General features: G+C 36.3%; 1 protein-coding gene across 2 annotated transcripts in view; it reads left to right on the forward strand.

The window, feature by feature from the left end:
* Nucleotides 1–21,182, forward strand: part of LOC149804381 (anaphase-promoting complex subunit 1-like) — a 253,928-nt gene that overhangs the window by 158,087 nt on the left and 74,659 nt on the right. For both annotated transcript variants that reach the window (XM_089939582.1, XM_089939590.1), the window contains 6 exons: nucleotides 41–225; nucleotides 3,352–3,443; nucleotides 12,114–12,200; nucleotides 13,609–13,656; nucleotides 14,616–14,698; nucleotides 16,716–16,794. In XM_089939582.1, coding sequence (XP_089795708.1) covers nucleotides 41–225; nucleotides 3,352–3,443; nucleotides 12,114–12,200; nucleotides 13,609–13,656; nucleotides 14,616–14,698; nucleotides 16,716–16,794 — 574 coding nt within the window. The remainder of the gene's footprint in view (nucleotides 1–40; nucleotides 226–3,351; nucleotides 3,444–12,113; nucleotides 12,201–13,608; nucleotides 13,657–14,615; nucleotides 14,699–16,715; nucleotides 16,795–21,182) is intronic.

The following is a 21,182-nucleotide window of genomic DNA, read 5'->3' on the forward strand; positions in this document are numbered from 1 at the left end:
TTTTACTGGAACAGCCCTAACCTGTTTTCTCCCTGTGTAGGAGAGGTACTATGGACTTTGCTACAACAAAGATTCTGAGTATCCATGTTCCTGCCTTGTTACCACCGACATCGACTGAGCTAAGTGTTGCCCATAATGTTCAGGTTTCTGCTGTAATGGGTATTGGTCTGGTATACCAGGGTACTGGCCACAGACACACGGCTGAGGTGTTGCTGTCTGAGATAGGTAAGGGTAAATAAGTGGCTTCCTTTTTTGTCTGTCTCATTTAAGCATCCAGTATAGAGCAAGTTCTGATACTTTAGCATCTTGATTAAATTTTTTAACTTTGTAAGTTGGTCTTACTTAACGTTAACATTTATTAAAAAATTTTAATTTTGTGCAATCCTATTTCTGTTGAGTACTTTTTAATAAACATTAGTACTGTTAATCACCCTAATTTATTTTTTTATTATTTTGTCTCCCTTTACAGGTAACATTTACATTTCCCATTAATTGGGAACCCTCATATATTTCCACCATACAATCATTGTTTTTTTTGTGTACTTGTATTGCTGTTTGGTAATGAACCTTTTTGTGTACTTGTATTGCTGTTTGGTAATGAACCTTTTTGATTATTCTTTTTCATCATATTACTTTTTTTGTGGCACCATAATAGCCTTACAGTACTGGTGTGCCATAAAATCCACAATCAATCAATCAGTCTAAGTGGGTCACATTTGTAAAATTAAATTTGAATAATTAATATGTAGCTAAATGTACTATTATTAGCTCTACTGGTCATAAACCAGAAGCGCTTATGGAATGGCCCGATATATGTTATCCATTGTCTGTTGTCTGTCAACCATCAGTCCATTAGCAGAAGTTCGTTATCGTTTCTTCTCCTAAGCTGTTTGGAGGATTTCCATGGAACGTTCCACACACATTCATCCCATGGTCTTTTTGGTCCTAAGTGAAAATGGTGCTGCTCAGACAGCCAATATATCTGCCACAGTGGCCATCTTGAAAATCTTGTTGCTGCTTTTCCTGAATCAATGGTACTTAAGGTTTCTTACAATGGCTAGTCAGACCTTAATGAAAATGGTCCATATCAATGTTCAGTATGGACACCATGGCAGCCATCTTGAAAATCTTGTTATGGCTACTCCTCCTAAATGGATTGTCATATCAGATTGGGTTCTCATCAGAAAGCTTCTTTTGATGTCAGGTTGGTAAAAAATGACAATGGTGCTGATATCCAGTATGTCTGCCGTGGCTGCTGTCTTAAAACGTTTGATATTGATGTCAGTTCTCCAGAATGGAAAGTCATCTAAACATAAAAAAAGGACTTCTCATGATGAGTACTTGATCCTGCTGAAAATGATCTGAAATCCAATATGGCTACTAGTCTATGCCAGCCATCTTGAAAATGGTGTTATTACTACTCCTGATGGATATATTCAGATGGGGTTTTCTCCAGCAGACTTCTGATGTTGACCACATACAGATGAAAAGTGCTTTGTTTCCTTGCATTCAAACTGAATCATCCTTACTGTTATGAAAACAAAACCTTTTGCTTAAGTTGTTAAACTTAAATAATTATATGATGTGTTTGAAGCTGTGTTATGATTGCCTGAGAGCTAAAATTGATTTCCAGAATGAAAATTAGTAATAAAAATGTCACTGAATAAAATTTTTTTTCCCATCATCTAGAAATCATTAATTGGTGCTATAAGATCTTGAGTCAGAGTCACTTGTTGTGTTCAGTGTTTGATTTGGAATGAAATTATTTAATTCCAATATTCTTTTCAGGAAATACAAAGTGCTCAATAATATTGTTGAACAGAGATATTAACTTGCATTATATTATTGTGATTCAAGAAAGACTTGACACATCATTACAATTCAGGTCATGGGTACATTAGTACAAGAGAGACTCCTGCACACTACAGGCACATCAGCACCAGCATTGGAAATTATTTGGAATACCACTAAAGTTTATTCAGAACTTTATTCATTAGGACTTATGTTAGTAATACTAGGATTATTTTGGATTTAATTTGCAATACTGTAAATTCTTTTTTACATTTTTGCTTTATATTCTAGGGAATAAATTATTTGTTGAATTTTAGAAGTTTGTTGCTTCTAAATCTTTTTGTTTACCTTTTTTAAGACTATAGAGTTGTAATAATATAAATACTTGAAATTGAAAAATATCACAAGTAAATGATATTGACCCTTCGTTACAGTCACACCGTTCCATAGTCACAGTGCTCCCTTCACTTTGTTTGGGCCATTGCCAAGTTTCAGGCATTCATAACTTTGCTTTTGAACCCCCAATTTGTGTCAGTACTTAAATGTACTTAACTATTACGCCCATATATACTTCATACCCGCTTCCTAAGGTGCATGTATGCAATATTGGCTGATGTTTGTTATCATGGCATCCTCAGGATCAGACTTGTCGAGTTTCGGTTATCAGTGTGTCTATATATCTCGTATCAGCCACTTGCGGCTCCACATACAGGTGTCGGACACACTTCACAACCCTACAAACTCCCACAAGTCTCTTCCTGAGTAATTCCTATAGAACAAACAATTCAGAGCTAGGCTGGTGCAGTGTGCTGTGACAGGACTTGTCCCCGTTATGCCAAAGATTATTTTATATGTATAATAAAGTGTCTGTTGAACCTGTGTATTGTGTGTTATTTAAATGACCACATACAGACAAGAAGTGCTTTTTGTTCTTGCATTTAAAACTGAATCATCTTTGATGTTATGAAAACAAAAACTCGTGTTTCAGTTGTTAAAACTTAAATAATTATGTGATGTGTTTGAAGCTCTGTTACGATTCACACAGAACTAAAGTGATTTCCAGAATGAAGATATGTGCTAAAAATTAGTAATAAAAATGTCACTAAATAAACTCTTGAAAATTGGGAAAGGTCCTTAAAACCTCCTTGAATTTTTGTACACATGATCTGTATAAACCATGACCTAGCTTTGCAGTCCCAGAGTAAGTGTCTTTCATTCACCTTTCTGCCTTCATTTAAACATTCAGTACACTGCAAGTTCTTGTACAGTATCATCATCAGTAAATTTTAATAATTAGCCCTACCCGATTTGGGTTGCCCAAATGTGTGGGTGGGTGTGTCTTTGGACAGCTTTAGTTACATATTTTAGCACATATAATTCTGTAACTGATCTTTTTATATTTGGAATATACGATCTTCACTTGCTCCAGTTATCTTATTACCACTCATATACTCACCTTCTCTCAGTACCACTCCTGTTCTTGTTGCATTTGTTCCAAGAAATGTACAAAATGTATTTATTTTTTTACTATAAATTAATAAAAGAAACATTTACTGTTAGGTCGACCACCTGGACCAGAAATGGAGAACTGCACTGATAGAGAGTCGTATTCTTTGGCTGCGGGACTTGCACTGGGACTGGTGATGTTTGGGGTAAGACCCTACAGATAGTTTCTATCTTTGTGGACCTTACACAGGTGTTCATGAGAAGCAAATTTGTGAAATGAGTTAAATAATGCTTTATGCCACAAGATGGGGCCTGGATAATACAGTAGAATTGTTTGCTTTTTGTACTTGATTTGGTTGCATTTATAATCACAATGTTTATCAAATGTAAGGGTATATAAATTCCCGCTCAAGATTGATGTTCTCTCCATCTAATGCATTACCTGGTCACATTATAACATTAGAAAATAAACTCTGCCATCTCTCAAATCCAGCTATCCTAGATATATGAAAAGTTCACCTTTTATATCTGCCAATCTGCCAACTCTTACTATCTTGCCATAAGTGTTAAGAAAATTACCCTTAAAATACGGATGTTGCCAAGATATCCGGATATTTGGCTCTTCCGTGATTTATTTGGATCCTGGTTTCATCTTAAAATTAGTGAAATTAGTCAGGGAACCAGACTAACTTTACAACAACACCCCAGATGCTTTACACTGCACCTGTTTGTTCATGTGAAGCATCTGCATGATCCAACTGTTGATAATAGAATTTTTAAAAATGGCGTCCAGAAATGGATGCAAAGGGAAAATAAGCTTCTAGAAAAGTGTTAATCAACACAGATGAATAAAAAGGAGTAATAAAAAGAAGTATTCAGATTCTTGTGAATAAAAGTTGGAAAGGACACAATTACGTTTATTGGACATCATGTGCCAATTTGAGTGTGTCTCGTGGTGGGAGATATGATTGCCGTTGTCATGTGAAATAGAAAAGAATTTCCAAGAATTATGTCAAGTTGAGAGATAGCAACAAGCCATTGAGCTGCATAGGGTTTGGAACTAGAGCTTGTGCAACTGTACTAGTGGTAAATAAAGTCTGCACGTACTTTACAACCTTTTCAGTTGAACATAATGTTTATCGTCGATGCATCAAACTTTTAATTACTTTTTCCAGTTTTACAATAGCAGTTATTGATATTTTGTTACACTTTACTGAAAACTGGTCAATCTTACGGACAAAAATCAACTGGCTTGCTGAGATGGACTCGTCAGGGTTGTCAGGTCTGTATCTGTATGTAATGTAGAAAAAGCAGATGGCATCTATGTGAAGACAGGTTCCAGATATTACTATAATTACCTCTCATGCCTCCGTTCAGTGGCCACTATATACAGATGCTTTTCAGGTTAAGCTTCTACTGCAATACAATCATCACATTTTGATCTCCGTCAGAATCTGTTTTCATTTCTACCCAGTTGCCTGTAAAGTCAACATAGCATTGATAATAAGTTACTTTTATCCAGTTGCCTGTAATAGCATTGATAATAGGTTACTTCACCCAGTTGCCTGTAAAGTCACCATAGCTTTGATAACAGGTTACTTCTACCCAGTTGCCTGTAAAGTCAGTATAGCATTGACAGTAGGTTACTTCTACACAGTTGGCTGTAAAGTTAATATAGCATTAATAATAGGTTGATTTTATCCAGTTGCCTGTAAAGTCAACATAGCATTGATAACAGATTACTTCTACACACATGCCTGTAAAGTCGATCTAGCATTGATAATAGGTTACTGCTAACCATTTGCCTGTAAAGTCAACATCATATTGATAATTAGGCTACAAAAGGTGCTGATTACTATTTGTTTGTTTTTCATTCATAATTGTACCTATTTTTCAAAGTTTGTGAACTTAGACATTGCAGTCACACATGGTATTATTGGTACTCAATGTTGTATGTGTTTATCTTATGTATACTGTTTTGACTTGTTTTTATTTACACTTATTTTAATTACAGGTGTGGGTATTGATTTAGTTTACACTTCAAGATTGTCATTTTCCATTATATTGTCATTCCTTGTTAATTGGTTTGAAGTACAAGAATTTAAAGTATCTGAAAATACACATAACATATGTCTTGCTGGCATTAAGTACATTGAATCACTTTTGCAGTATATGGTCAGATAGGATATTGTTTATCATCTTGGCTAAAAGTCTGAATGACAGGAAGAGATGGGCTTAAAGGAGACCAGAAACCAATGGAAATATAGAATAATAATAAAAGTACTATAGCAGAAAACCTTATTCTGAAGTATCATCTGCGACTGTAATGCCAATATTTAAATATTGGCCTATCTTCTAGGAGCTGAATTTCCGTGACCTCGTATGCAAAATTTCCGCGCCTATTCGGTTACTTTCGGGATGTGACGTCATAGTAGCGACTCCAGCAACCCAAGTGGGAGTTGCCAGAGTAAAAGACAATACCGTTTTGCGTTGCTTACGGGTGTAATAGAACATTAAGAAAAGCCTGCGAACATATTTTTTTCTTTTCCGAAAGATAAAGGCATCATGAAAGAATGGGTACATTATTACAAACGAGTCGATTTCAAAGCAACACCATACAGCACTATGTGCACGTTACATTTCTCAAAGGAATGTTACGAGAGGGATCATGAAAAAATAGCAGCTCAAAGATACGCAAATGCTAGGCCTAGACTAAAAGTTGGCGCTGTTCCAGACATACCTTTGAACATTTTAAATCCTGGGAAAAGCGTTAAACGTGTGAGTTACGAAAATGGGCAGAAGGACGAGTAAGTGACCACAAAATGCAACAATCAATCCACATATCTTTTATCTAAAACAGCAGTGCTAAAAACAAATCTGATAGCCCGACACCCTGGGCCCCTTCTGGTTTTAGTTCCGGCCCATCCTATATTCAAAGTGAGGTGCCCGTCAGGCTTGTCGAAACAAAGTGTTTGCCTGAGGAAACTTTGATCGCGCTGGTGAAATGAGTAAATGTCTTTTCAAGATGTTGACATACATGCCTTAACACGGCACAATCTAAATCAAATCACCACTGTCGTAGGTGAAATTTAGATTTGATTTTAATCAAATCGAAGCTTTGCTAAAAATAAGATTCTAAACCTGTCGTGTTTCAAGAAAACACAATTTTCAGTAATCTTATAAAAATTAAATTTAAAAAAAAAAATGCATTGTATACATGTAGTATGCATAAACGGTAATCTGTATTAATTGGAACTGATATAAAACTATTCCTTGGGCAGTTTAAAAAGGAGCGATTAAAAAAAAAGGTCAAAGTTTCACATTAACTGTCTGACAATAGAACGGCGGAGGGACTATTGACCCCCCCGCCCCAATGTGCGACCGCCCATTTGACGTGCCTTTTCTCGCTGTGATACGCCTTATTATTCCCCCATGACAAGCCCCTTTTGCATACTCTGGTCAGTTCTGGCTAAATTGCAAAATAGCTAAAGTTTTGATTTAAGTACGCAAACAATAAAGCCTGTGTGACTAATGAACAGAATCCTTATCCTTACATTGATCTTGTGAAAAGGACTGCCCTTCGGACATACTTCCAAGAAACCATGTTCGACAGTGTGTATGTATAAGCACCAGCAATTGATTACCAAATAAACGATGCCTATTTTGTTGTTACTTACGATGCCATGGACTTCATTTTAACAGTTCAAATCTGCAGCCACAAGTTACCGTACATCTGGCAACTGTTTTTCTCAAGTTTTATGCCCCACCTTATTTTCTTAGGTTTAAGTCTTAATGCATGTAACACTGTTTGCTGATTAAAATATTTATTCAGAATTAGTTCTTTAGGGCCACATATACTGCATGGTATATTTTGTTTTATTCCTTGTAATTTAATCATGGTAATTAAACTTTTCATATACGGTAGAGGAATGTCAGGTGTTAACTGGCCGAGTTTCTTTGGCGGAAATGGAGATGCGATTTTGTTTGCAGAGAAAATTTCAGCGTGATCATTCATTTAAGCTAATTGGTGACAATTTTATTCTTTTAATTATTTTTTTTACTATAGTACTGTTGTAGTTGTTTAAAAAATCTGAAATTTACTTGAATAATGTTTAATCTTCACGTTCTATTTACTGAAGAAGAAAAAAAGAAGAAAAAAGCTGTTGTATGATATTAATTATTTCGTCCAGTGCCGGGTTTAGACGTGTGTGCGTGTGATTTGAATTTTTAACGTAGCTTTAACAATTTTTCAGTCATATCGCTACGATGTCAGCAGTGTGGCAGTTTAGACTGTGGATTGCATACGTTATATTTAAAAATGGTTTGGGGTTGGGTTTTTATCTTCTGACAAATGAAAATTGACAGACATAATGTAATAATCGGGACATCGCTGCGCAAAATTGAGAGATATTACGAGATCGGGATGTAGATGAGGAAATACCCCCAAAATCGGGAGGTTTTTCTCCCGGCTTGAGAGTTGACAGGTATGAACTGTCCGGGCTTGTGGAATTTCATTCAGGACTTTAGTTTATTTAAGTCACCAGCCCGGGGCCTGTGCCTAACAAATTTCTTTTAGTACTTATCAGTACAGTACATAAACTGTTATATCAGACTGCAGATTCAACTTTTGAATGTGCAACCCAAATGTGGTCTCCTGTCTGCCTCGCTCGCCAATGTTTATGTTTGTATTCGAGGACTCGCTAGTATAGCGTCACGGTACCACGTGATCTGTCGTCTCATTAAAACTCGGAAAAACTCGGCAATTTACGGAATCGTGGTATCTTCCACGCAATATAATCACTACCCGCTTACGATATTTCATTTATAAACATTGCAGTCGAATTAAAATCTGTAGAGAATTACATACGTAAAAGGAAAATTTTGATTTCTAGTCTCCTTTAAGTCCTACCTGTGGGTAGTCATGTTTTGAGCCTCCATTCTAAAACTGTTTCTTGCCAGCATAGTTCTGCAAATTATAATGGATTCTCTCCTCTCCATGACTCCTTAAACCAGTGGTCTCAAGCCCCAGGTCATGACCCAAATCAGGGTCATGAGAACATTTTGGAAGGTTGTGTAGGGTTGCCAGGACTTGATATAGAGGGTGGAAATACTTTTAGAAATGTAGTCGTGGGGCTAATAAACTATTTTTTTTAAGGTCTAGTCCAAAAAATGTTGGGAACCACAGCCATAAACTTTACCTGCACTGAGCATGACATCCAGAATGGTGACATCATTGCACTTTGAATGCAAAATGTTGAGGTGACATCATTGCACTTTGAATGCAAAATGTTGAGGTGACATCATTGCACTTTGAATGCAAAATGTTGAGGTAACATCATTGCACTTTGAATGCAAAATGTTGAGGTGACATCATTGCACTTTGAATGCAAAATGTTGAGGTAACATCATTGCACTTTGAATACAAAATGTTGAGGTGACATCATTGCACTTTGAATGCAGAATGTTGAGGTGACATCATTGTACTTTGAATACAAAATGTTGAGCTGACATCATCGCACTTTGAATGCAAAATGTTGAGGTGACATCATTGCACTTTGGATGCAAAATGTTGAGGTGACATCATTGCACTTTGAATGCAAAATGTTGAGGTGACATCATTGCACTTTGAATGCAAAATGTTGAGGTGACATCATTGCACTTTGAATGCAAATGTTGAGGTGACATCATTGCACTTTGAATGCAAAATGTTGAGGTGACATCATTGCACTTTGAATGCAAAATGTTGAGGCGACATCATTGCACTTTGAATGCAAAATGTTGAGGTGACATCATTGCAGTTGCTAGTTTCAGGGAGTTTATATCTCACCTTTCATCATGTCTCTACTGTATAAATTTGGAGATGACAGGAGATTTTCTCCCACATTTGGCAGCTCATTGCACAAGTCACCCCACATGTCCAAGCATGGCAAGAGTGACTACAAGTCTGGGCACATGGGGTTTCATCCCAATCTCACAGGCTTGTATTATCAGCCACCTTTTATGTCCTCCGCTCTTGTGATTGTTGACCAGGTAGCCCCACTAGTGACCAGAGGTTGGTCATATCAGTGAGTCATGCTGCCTACAGGCTGACTTCACCATTATATACTGGGACCCTTACAACCTTTAACTCATTGTATATTGGGACCCTCACCACCAGTCTGTATCACTGACCAGCACCCATCCATCTCAGTGACACTAATCACTTTGGTGCCTGTCTGCCAGTTCAGTCAATGGGTCAGATGTTGATGGTATATCCTGTGGGATGTCCACAGTACACCCAGGGATGATTCTACTTTTTCTTTAATTTAGCTGCATTAATTTGTGTACAGTTTATACCTTTTTCTACTTCATTAACCTTTTACCACATAGTCAGATTCTGCATAGGTTGTTGCTATACATGTGCCACAACCACAGAATTCATTCTCCATTTTGGATAAGGGAGAATGTGACCCAGTTATATTAAATAACAGATTACGACCTTACCTGTAATTGTCACTGTGAAATGTGACATCATGGCAGTTTTCCTGAAATTCTATTGTTTCCAATGGAGGGTTTTTGCTGAAGGTGGCAATGTGAAAACCAGCTCAAATTGGCTCTAAACGTTCTTCTCTGCAGTTGTGCACAGACATCCAAATGCATTTGTATGCCAATTGAAATGAGGTGTCCAAAACAGTTTCCTTTGGAATGGGTAGAGGAACAGTTAACTTTGGAATGGGTAGAGGGATCCATAAATGATTATGCAAGGTAAAAGGATTATTAAATGATTTAGTTGTTTCTTCATTTTGTTATATAATGGGAACTAGATAATACATCAAGTAAAAAAAATGTTCACGGTCTCAGAGGATGCTCACAGAATGTGACTCGGGCATACTAAATGCTCTTAATGTGAACTGCATCATGTTATTCCTATAAGTCATGGGTGATGCAATCATAACTAATCTTTCATCATTCTACTGAACAAATTGCCCTATATCAGCTCTAGAATCATACAGCGTCATGCTCTCTTATTAGTCAGTGTTTGATATTTTGCAAAGGGACACATTTCTGTTTAGCCAAAGTGAGCAGAGATGCCTTGTACTTGTGTGAAGAATGCAGATAACTTCTGCTATGTTTGTGGTGAAGTGACTTTGCATCACAAAAGCGCACTATAACCATTATGGTTAAGAAAGCATATCACCTTTATTTTGGCTGCCGAATTGGAGATCAGGATAAGAGGATGGACCTACACATATGCTGCAACACTTGTGCTAGTAATCTTCGCCAACGGTTGAACAGGAAAAGAAAATCTATGCCTTTTGCAGTGCCAATGATTTGGAGAGAGCCAACATATCATATCAGCAATTGTTACTTCTGCATGGTGCCTCCAATTGGGAAAGGTGTGTCAAAGAAGAAAAAGGTGGACTGTGCATTATCCAAACATTCCATCAGCTAAACACCCAGTACCCAATGGAGAAGGACTGCTGGTTCCTGATGCACCAGAATCATTCTCACTTGAGTCAGACAAGGAAGAGGAAGAGGATGAAACTTTTAGTTCTGAACCATCAATGTCACATAACTCCTATTTTCTCCCATCCTCCTCCTCTGAACCACTCCTTGTTACACATGGTGAACTGAATGACCTTGTCAGGGATTTGGAATTATCCAAGAATAAGGAAGAGCTGTTTGGCTCCAGTCTACAGCAGTGGAATCTCCTGGCAGGTAATGTTAGAGTTTCCATGTTCTCTGACCGTCAAAAGGATCTTGTCCCATTCTTCTGCCTGCAACAACATCGATGGTGTGATGGCAGCCCTCAACATTGTTCATGATCCAGATGAGTGGAAACTTTTCATTGGTTTATCGAAGACGAGTCTTAAGTCTGGTTTGCTGCATAATGGCAATTTGTTGCCGTCAATTCCAGTTGGTCGTGCAGTCCATATGAAGGAAACCAGTGAAAACATGAAACAACGTTTGAGGTGCATACACTATGACTAACATCAGTGGTAGCTTTGTGGCGATTTGAAGGTTCTCGCTCTCTTGCTTGGTCTGCAGACTGGATACACATAGTACTGCTGTTTTCAAAATGTTAGCAAAATGATTAGCACTTTGGTGGAATTAGTGCATGTTTACCAGAGTAGATTTAATAGACTGTGGTCAGGATTTGATTGATTCATACAGAGTAGATTTAATAGACTTTGGTCAGGATTTGATTGATTCATACAGAGTAGATTTAATAGACTTTGGTCAGGATTTGATTGATTCATACAGAGTAGATTTAATAGACTTTGGTCAGGATTTGATTGATTCATACAGAGTAGATTTAATAGATTGTGGTCAGGATTTGATTGATTCATACAGAGATGTTGCTGTGTCACATGATGGCGTGAATTGTGCAAAATTTTACAATTTCACGCACATGGAGACCAGTGATGTGCGAGAACTCACCCAAATTAGTTTAAAGTCGTGCATATGAAAATGTACTCTGCACAGTATACAATTTTATTCAGACTTTCATCCTTAAAGTGCTTGCAGATGCATATAGAAATTATGATGCCAGAGAACAAGTTTATTAAAAATGAAGTTTTAAAATTGCATCATGAATATGCCAAAGTTTGCAGTTGATATTAATGTCACATTATTATGACACTTTTTAGATTTCTCCTTTAAATTTCATGCTATTTCAATTTTAATGCCTGTCAAGGTGCATCAGAAAGACTATTAAATGTATTTGTTGGCATATGAAGCATTGCCTGGAGTGGAATAACTGCCAATTTTGGGGCTAATTGTGACACAAAGACACAATAAATAAATTTGTATACCATCGTTATATCTCCAAGTATGCTGTGTAAGAATTTAAAAGCAATTTGTTATTCCTGTCATATTTCTGTTTTTTGCTACAGAAAGGTGCAGAGACAGTGGGGACTTCAGACCTTAGTATGGCTGATACATTGAGTCACTTCATGATTGGGGGCCATAAACGTCCATTGGTAAGTTACATGCTAAAGCATCGACAGGTTGTTCACCAATAAAGCTGTTTCTTCACGATATGTACATTGTGTATATATGTGCCAAATACAATGAATATAATATTTGTGGATTTAGTTCTTGTGATATTTCACATTTTATGCTCAAGTCCAACTGCAAACTGCAAAGACTCAGATCTGCCTTCGCATAATGTGCCAGTATATCTGGGTCTATGCAGTTTGTTAGGAGTAACCAGTAGAACAAAGAACTTAGACCCTAATCTGGCGGTGCATTATGCCAGAGCAGATCAGGGTTTGTGTTATTTGACGTTGGACAGGACATATATACGAGTATATACAGTATGTAATTTAATGTATCTTTTTTTTATATACAGTTATTATAATTGGAATTAGATCTGTAGAAAATGAAATACTGTGTGAATTAAGTTTTTAGATTTATTATAATACTTGAAAGAACAAAGTTTTGTAGGCATTAATTTTATTAGCTTGCCTGGATGAAGTACAGGAAAATGTATGTTATGACATACATAATTATGTATGTATGTAATGAGCTCCATCCATATTTGCCTACCCATCTGTCTACTTGTCCATCTCCATCACACCTTAGTTCAGTTTTGCATTAATTTGTAAGTTTCTTAGTTGATTTTATTGCATGTATTATTTTTTCTGCAGATTACAACATTTTTGTGACAAAGAACTATAAATCACATCAAAATTAATAACAGCAAGTAATAATAAACCAACTTCACTGGTCCTAACTTATGCACAAAGGGAGATAACAATTTGTGGCAATTACAGTCACCGCAAGGAAGTGTATATGGGCTGTTCCAGTAAAACATTTACAGAAGCAGTTACAAAAAATTATGATCCACCGTCCGATGTGTTTTAATAAAAACCACTGCCCCCTAGAGAAGCATTATTTTTCATAATTTCTGGCTAAGGGTTAGTGGGCGGTAGAGGTAATTTCTGCATACATAAAGTTGGGGTTATATGCAATTTTAAATATATATTTTGTTTCCATCAATCCCAAAAGCTACTGACATAATTACCCAAGCTTTGGGCTTGCAATTCGATAAGAGTGTCAAACACATGTGCCACAATGAAAAATTTGCCATTCTTGTTAAAAAATCCTCCGTCTTTTGCAGTCAAAACTGGCTTCAGTTTGCAAATCTGTGAATTTTTTTCTAAGCTGACTTTTCTGTTCTATCATATGTATGACAGAGAAAAATTACAGTGAATGTATTTTAGGGGTCATTAATCTGGTGGTAATTATAATACAGTTTGTTTGCATTCCTCATTAACTTTTAGTTTTAACATCTTAGGAGAGAAGATTTCAGTTTTGTAACTTTATCTTCAGTACTGAGCATTAATCAATCCTGTGCTTATATGTTGTTTTGTTTTGTTGTTTCAGACAGGTCCAGCACGAGAAAGGTACAGGACCCCCAGTTTTCAAATCAAAGTAAGGCAGATTTTTTTTATATATTCCTCAGTCTGCTAGTTTTCAGATATAAAAGTTTATATCCAAAGAGTTTTAAACTTTGTGGTATCCATACACTATTTCTTCAGTCAGTTTGCATGTTCTTTTTATTCAGAATTTTAAAAAAGCATAAAAAAACTTTTGTATTGCTTGTGCATTGAAATAGAGGCAGATGTGCTGAGTGGTATGTAATGTGAAAATAGTCATTGCTGCTGTGCCTTCTATCAAGATTCTTATCATTGTTGGTTCAGTCACCTAATTATATATGGACACTAGCATCTGTGTGTAGGGAATGACGAGGAGAACATGATGTAGACTGGCATTTTATCTGGTAGGGGTTTTGTACCATCAAGCTAGGTTAAACTTGGACATCATGAGCTGTTAGCTGGCCACTGAAAGATTTTAAAATTAGCAGAAACATAAGTTATTTAATACTTAATTAGTCCACTTTTTATTAATATAAATTTTACTTTTTTCTAAAGAACCACAGTGGCTCAAGGTTAGCCTGCTGGACTTGTGACTGGAAGGGTGCAGGTTTGAATCCTTCCAGAATGAGACTGGATCTGTTTCTATGGTGTCTTAGGGAAGGCACTATGCTCCAAATTCTTCAGCACAATATAACTTTTTCTTTATTGATGTATTTTCAGTCACTGATCAGTCAGTCCATGATTTGTCAACTTTTATGAAAGGCTCAACATTGTTTGGTCTGGGATATAGCATCCGAATAATTTTTCACCTATAATGCCCACCGACATCAGGCTTTTTGGAAGGTGGCATATTGTTTTTATGCCATTTCTTGTAAGCATTAGTATATAATATGGGTTAGCATTTGCATCACGCTTGCTTGCCAGCAAGATATCTCTCAAAGTGTTTATTGAAGCTTCCATAGGTAAAATTAGTCACAATATAATTATTTTAAAACGATTTATTTTTATCTACAGGAGGGTGACAGTGTAAATGTTGATGTGACATCACCAGGAGCAACCTTAGCTCTGGGAATGCTATACTTTAATACAAGTAACAGGTATATTTATTTATTCTGTTTGTATTGCAATTCAATCATCTGATATATCAGAATAAATTCTAAGAATATAAACTATTTTTCAGGGCTTGTGTAAACATGAAAGTTGGCGGAGTTTTAAAAAAGAGTATCCTAACTCAGCAAGATTTTACTTATTTGATAAGACTACTCTTTTATGGACGTGCAGTCTTTTTTTTACATTTTCTGGAAATGGACCCAATTCTTATATACTAGTATGTAGCAATCTTAAAGTAACCCTATTCATCCTTGCTTGTCATTGCATAATTCAAGGGAAGCAACCTGCCAATGCTGCTAATGAAAAACCTATTAAAACATTTTTCAATTTATGTTAGAAAATTCTGTCACATACTATACATTGTGTTTTCTTGAATAGAAATGGTAGCATGTTCAGGTATTAACATGGCTATTTCCATGCAATTTAAATGTTATGCTCATTAGATATGATATGTAAACAAGTTTGCATTCTGTATGTAGTCTCAAACAGGCAATCTCAATTTTTTTGTTTGGTGTGTATTAAGTGACCCTGGAAAAATGATTATAAAGACCTTGTGCTATACCAAGGTAGTTGCAGTTACAAATGAGTGTCTGTATACATAACTGACATGATTGGATCACTAATAATGACATTATTAAAATAACCTATTAATCTGTTACTGGCTCTTTACTAGTCTACCCATGTTAATTACATTTTCCATTGTAATATGAGCAGATACGAACAAAGCACTCCTCTGGGAGAACTGTAAATGATGCTTAAGTATTAATCTTGTATAATTTCAATAGCTGAATTATTTATTTTTTTCTGGACATTTTATGACCAGTTTATATTTCTTGAGAATACCTGTCAAATGTTTGTTACTGTATTAATGCTTGGCAACCTTATCTCTGGAAGGGCTGTAGAATTCCAGGGTCTTTGGGTATAAAGAAGTTGATTAAGTACTGAAAAATTAACAAGTCAATAGACAGTAAAGAAGTTGATTAAGTACTGAAAAATTAACAAGTCAATAGACAATAAAGAAGTTGATTAAGTACTGAAAAATTAACAAGTCAATAGACAATAAAGAAGTCGATTAATTACTGAAAAATTAACAAGTCAGTAGACAGCAAGCTGTATTAACCCAATAATAGAGTGATAATAAAATGGTAATATATTGTAATAAACACAGTTTATTTTTAAAGGAAGTTTAGCATATTGTGATTCTTTCATTTTATATGTGTGCATGATTAGCATGTACCTGTGTAGTGTAATTTTTCCACATCACTTTAGGTGGTCACTTGAAACTTGGTATAATATTGAACTTTCTGAATTTAAGCTTATCATCTCGTATCTCATTATTTATAGCAAAGCAAGTGACAATTCACCCAGTGTCATGTTGAATAGAAAATAAGATACAAGATAACTTGAGAAAACTGAATGAATTACATTTGTATTTCAAGCATTTCCCTTCAAAATGAAGCAGTGAGTACCATAAATACTCACTTATATGTAGAGTCAGACTAAACAGCAAAGATCTGTGATAGCTAATGGGCCTGCAGATCAGGGTCTATGCTGTTTTATTAAACTGATGAGTACTCCTAACAAATTACACAGACCCAGATCATCTGGCACATAATACATCTGCAGATCTGGGTCTGTGCAGTTTGCAGTTGGACTAAACTTGTAATCGAGTAAATACCGTACATTAGACTGTTGGTTAAACTTGCTGTTTTAAGTAACAAAAAGAAATATAATTTCATAGTATTTCATCACATAATTGCCATAGTTAAATGGAGGCTAGGAAGAGTTTAACAGATGGTTCATTGGGTCTTCCGAAAATGTTTTTTGTCACTATGAAATCTACAACTATTGGTACCTTATGAATAAATTTCAATTTGGAGTATTTGTACAATAATTGCAACTAACAAAACATTAATACCATAAATGTATGAGCTTACTTTTCATTAGGAGATATTAGAATGTCTACTGTATTCATTTACCGTGGTCTTAACGTTTATCTTGCAGTTCTGTGTCTGAGTGGCTACAAGTTCCTGATAGTCAGTTCATGTTGGATCAAGTCCGACCAGATTTCCTTATGCTTAGGGTTTGTACTGATTTTTTCTACATTTTGTTACATACCTATTTAATCCTACATGCTTGATTTGGTATTCATTATAGATGTTCAATCTGTATTTTCATTCCACACACCCAGACTGGAATTGTTTTCACTAATGTGAATGGGTTCATATTCTTAGATGTACTAAATTAACCTTTTTTAAATTTCCATTAGTTTTGAATTCCATTTGGACTATAGAAAAATTATTTAAAATATAAAAAGGGGCATATGTAATAAACACCAAACCTCATTTATGGTCTGACTTGTGGAAAAGAACTCATTTGTTCTGATGTATGAATGCATCTTGGTCTGCTTGTACCTCATTTATTCAACCAACTTGGAACAAAATAATTTTGTAAATGAATTATTCCCAAAAATGAGCATTTGTTTCCAACACCTACAGTGCAGTATAACCCAAATGACAAGAAGAAAATTGAATCATAACTCAATGTCATAGCCCTTATATAAAATTTCTTTAAAAAAAATCTAAACCAAATAAAATATTTAGGCATCACAATTACTAGTGCCCAGAAAAGGAACCTAATTCATGAAATATGCAGCAAGTGGATGTAGAATAGACATCTTGCACTGTACAAGTATGTTCTAAGAAGGAATAGATCCATTGCTCCTTACAGTATGTCATAAAATGGAATAGACCCATTGCACTGTACAAGTATGTTCTAAGAGAGAACAGACCCATTGCACCTTTACAGTATGTCATAAAAAGAAATGGACCCATTGCACCCTACTGTATGTCATAAAATGGAATAGACCCATTGCACCTTACACTATGTCACAAAAAGAAATAGACCCATTGCACCCTACAATATGTCATAAATGGAAATTGACCCATTGCACCATACAAGTACGTCATAAAAGGGAATAGACCGATTGCACCTTACAATATGTCGTAAAATGGAATAGACCCATTGCACCCTACAGTATGTCATAAAAAGGAGTAGCCTGATTGCACCTACAGTATGTCATAAAAGGGAATAGCCCGATTGCACCCTACAGTATGTCATCTAAGGGAATAGACCCAATGAAACCTACAGTATGTCATCGAAGGGAATAGACCCAATGAAACCTACAGTATGTCATAAATGGAATAGACCCATTGCACCCTACAGTATGTCATCGAAGGGAATAGACCCATTGCAACCTACAGTATGTCATAAAATGGAATAGACTCATTGCACCCTACAGTATGTCATAAAAGGGAATAGACATACTGCACTGTACTACTGTATGTCATAAAAGAGGATAGACCAATTGCACCCTGCAGTATGTCATAAAAAGGAATAGACCCATTGTACCCAATATAATGTCATAAAAGGGAATAGACCCATTGCACCCTACAGTATGTCATAAATGGGAATAGACTCATTGCACCTTACAGTATGTCATCAAAGAGAATAGACCCATTGCACTGTACAAGTATGTTCTAAGAGAGAACAGACCCATTGCACCTTACAGTATGTCATCAAAGGGAATAGACCCATTGCACCCTACAATATGTCATAAAAGGAAATAGACCCATTGCAGCCTACAGTATGTCATAAAGGGGATAGACCAATTGTACCCTACAGTATGTCATAAAATGGAATAGACACATTGCACCACACAGTATGTATGGAAAGGGAATAGACCCATTGGACCCTACTGTATGTCATAAAAGGGAATAGACCCATTGCACCCTACAGGATGTCAAAAAAGGGGATAGACCTATTGCACCCTACAGTATGTCAGACCGCTCCGGTGGCCTAGTGGTTAGAGCATCGACCTTGGATGCGGGAGGTCGTGCATTCGATCTCCAGCTGAGTCATACCAAAGACTTACAAAATAGGTACTAACAACTGCCTCGCTTGGTGCTCAACATTAAGAGGTTAGTGTTAGGACTGGTCAGCCTGGTGTCAGGATAATGTGACTGGGTGGGATATCATGCTGCATGTCTGCGGCATGATGCCTCAGTGCTAGACATCACTATAAACTGTCACACTGCAGACATCGTAGCAATATGACTGAAAAAATGTTAAAGCTACGTTAAAAATCCAAATCACACACACACACACACCCCTACAGTATGTCAAATAAAGGGAATAGACCCATTGCACCGTACAGTATGTTTATAAATGGAATAGACCCATTGCGCCTTATAGTATGTCATAAAATGGAATAGACACCTTGCACCCTACAGTATGTTCTAAGAGAGAAAAGACCCATTGCACCTTACATTTTTTCATAAAATGGAATCGACCTGTTGTACCCTACAATATGTCATAAAAGGGGATAGACTCATTGCACCCTGCAATATGTCATAAATGGAATAGATTCGTTGCACCCTACAGTATGTCATAAATGGAATTGACCCATTGCACCTTGCAATATCTCATAAAAGGGAATAGACCCATTATATCTTACAGGACATCATAGGAAGGAATAGACCCATTGCACCCTACAGTACGTCATAGGAAGGAATAGACCCATTGCACCCTACAGTATATCATAAAAGGTGACTGTTGGAGTTTGGAGCTGCATTTGCTCAGTGGTCGGCATGCCAGACTGGTGACCAAATTAGTACAGGTTCAAATTGAAGGTTTAGGTTTTTGGACCACAAACATAATCAGTTTCATCAGATTGAATAAATACCTATTATTTATGATAGTATGTGACACAAATATCAGCAGTTAGGTGCCCGACAGAAACTACTTTCAAAGCAAGTCGTCAGACAAGACATAGCAACAGATATTCCTAACTGAAATTAATATCCAACAAAAATTTACATATTTGTGAATAAAAGGGTTTGGTGCAAAGAAATATACTGCTTCCTCTTGAAAATATGATGGTTTTGCTTCATTGCAGTGTATTACCAGTAAGTATGACAACTTTATTAGGTTACATGCTAAACTTACCTCACAGTAAAGGAATCAATGCCAAATCATGTGATTTGCTTAATAAGGTACTTTAAAGAGTTACAGTTAATAATTAGCAGGATATCTTTGTAAAATTTAGCTCTCGCAAAAAGATGGAAGATTGAAATTTCAGTTCACATTTACACATTAAGCTTGCATTTGTGAGTTTGTAGGCATTAAATTCAAGCTCTGCCAGCTGGATTAGCAGGGATACAGAATGTTATTGTTCATAGGAGGTAATTGTTATGGAAGTTGTACCCTAATTTATTATTAGATGAAATGACCAACATAAACAATTGCAACATGTTGTCACCTTGCACTTTGATGCCCTGCATAATGTAAGCTCAAGGCATTGTCTTAGAGTTCATAAGTTGCATTGAGGACTTTATTTTTTGAGAGTTCTGTCTGGGTCTGTTAGTTTCATAGAGGACTTTATAGAGAGTGCTGATCTGGTCTGTAAGTTACATTGAGAACTTTATTTATGGAGACTGCTGACTGGGTCTGTAAGGTACATTGAGGATTTTATTTATAGAGTGACCAGGTCTATAAGTTACATTGAGGACTTTATTTGTAGAGAGTGCTGACTTGGTCTATAAGTTACATTGAGAACTTTATTTATGGAGACTGCTGACTGGGTCTGTAAGGTACATTGAGGACTTTATTTATAGAGTGACTGGGTCTATAAGTTACATTGAGGACTTTATTTATAGAGAGTGCTGACTTGGTCTGTAAGTTACATTGAGGACTTTATTTATGGAGACTGCTGACTGGGTCTATAAGGTACATTGAGGACTTTATTTATAGAATGACTGGGTCTATAAGTTACATTGAAGACTTTATGGAGACTGCTGACTGGGTCTCTAAGTTACATTGAGGACCTTATGGAGAGTGCTGACTTGGTCTATAAGTTACATTGAGCACTTTATTTATGGAGAGTGCTGACTTGGTCTATAAGTTACACTGAGCACTTTATTTATGGAGACTGCTGACTGGGTTGATAAGTTACATTGAGGACTTTATAGAGTGCTAACTGGGTCTTTACGTTACATTGAGGACTTTATTTATGGAGAGTGCACACTGGGTCTATAAGTTACATTGAGGACTTTATTTATGGAGAGTACACACTGGGTCTTTAAGTTACATTGAGGACTTTATTTATGAAGACTGCTGACCTGGTTTGTAAGTTGCATTGAGGACTTTATTTATGAAGACTGCTGACTGGGTCTATAAGTTAGAGTGAGGACTTTATAGACTGCTGACTGGGTCTTTACATTACATTGAGGACTTTATTTATGGAGAGTGCACACTGGGTCTATAAGTTACATTGAGGACTTTATTTATGAAGAGTGCTGACAGGGTCTTTAAGTTACATTGAGGACTTTATTTATAGAGACTGCTGACTGACTGGGTCTATATGTTACATTGAGGTCTTTATTTATGGAGAGTGCTGACAGTTGATGTTGA

Source organism: Sinohyriopsis cumingii, chromosome 2 (assembly GCF_028554795.1).
Source record: "Sinohyriopsis cumingii isolate HCF-2022 chromosome 2, ASM2855479v2, whole genome shotgun sequence".
In the NCBI taxonomy this organism is placed as follows: Eukaryota; Metazoa; Mollusca; class Bivalvia; order Unionida; family Unionidae; genus Sinohyriopsis; species Sinohyriopsis cumingii.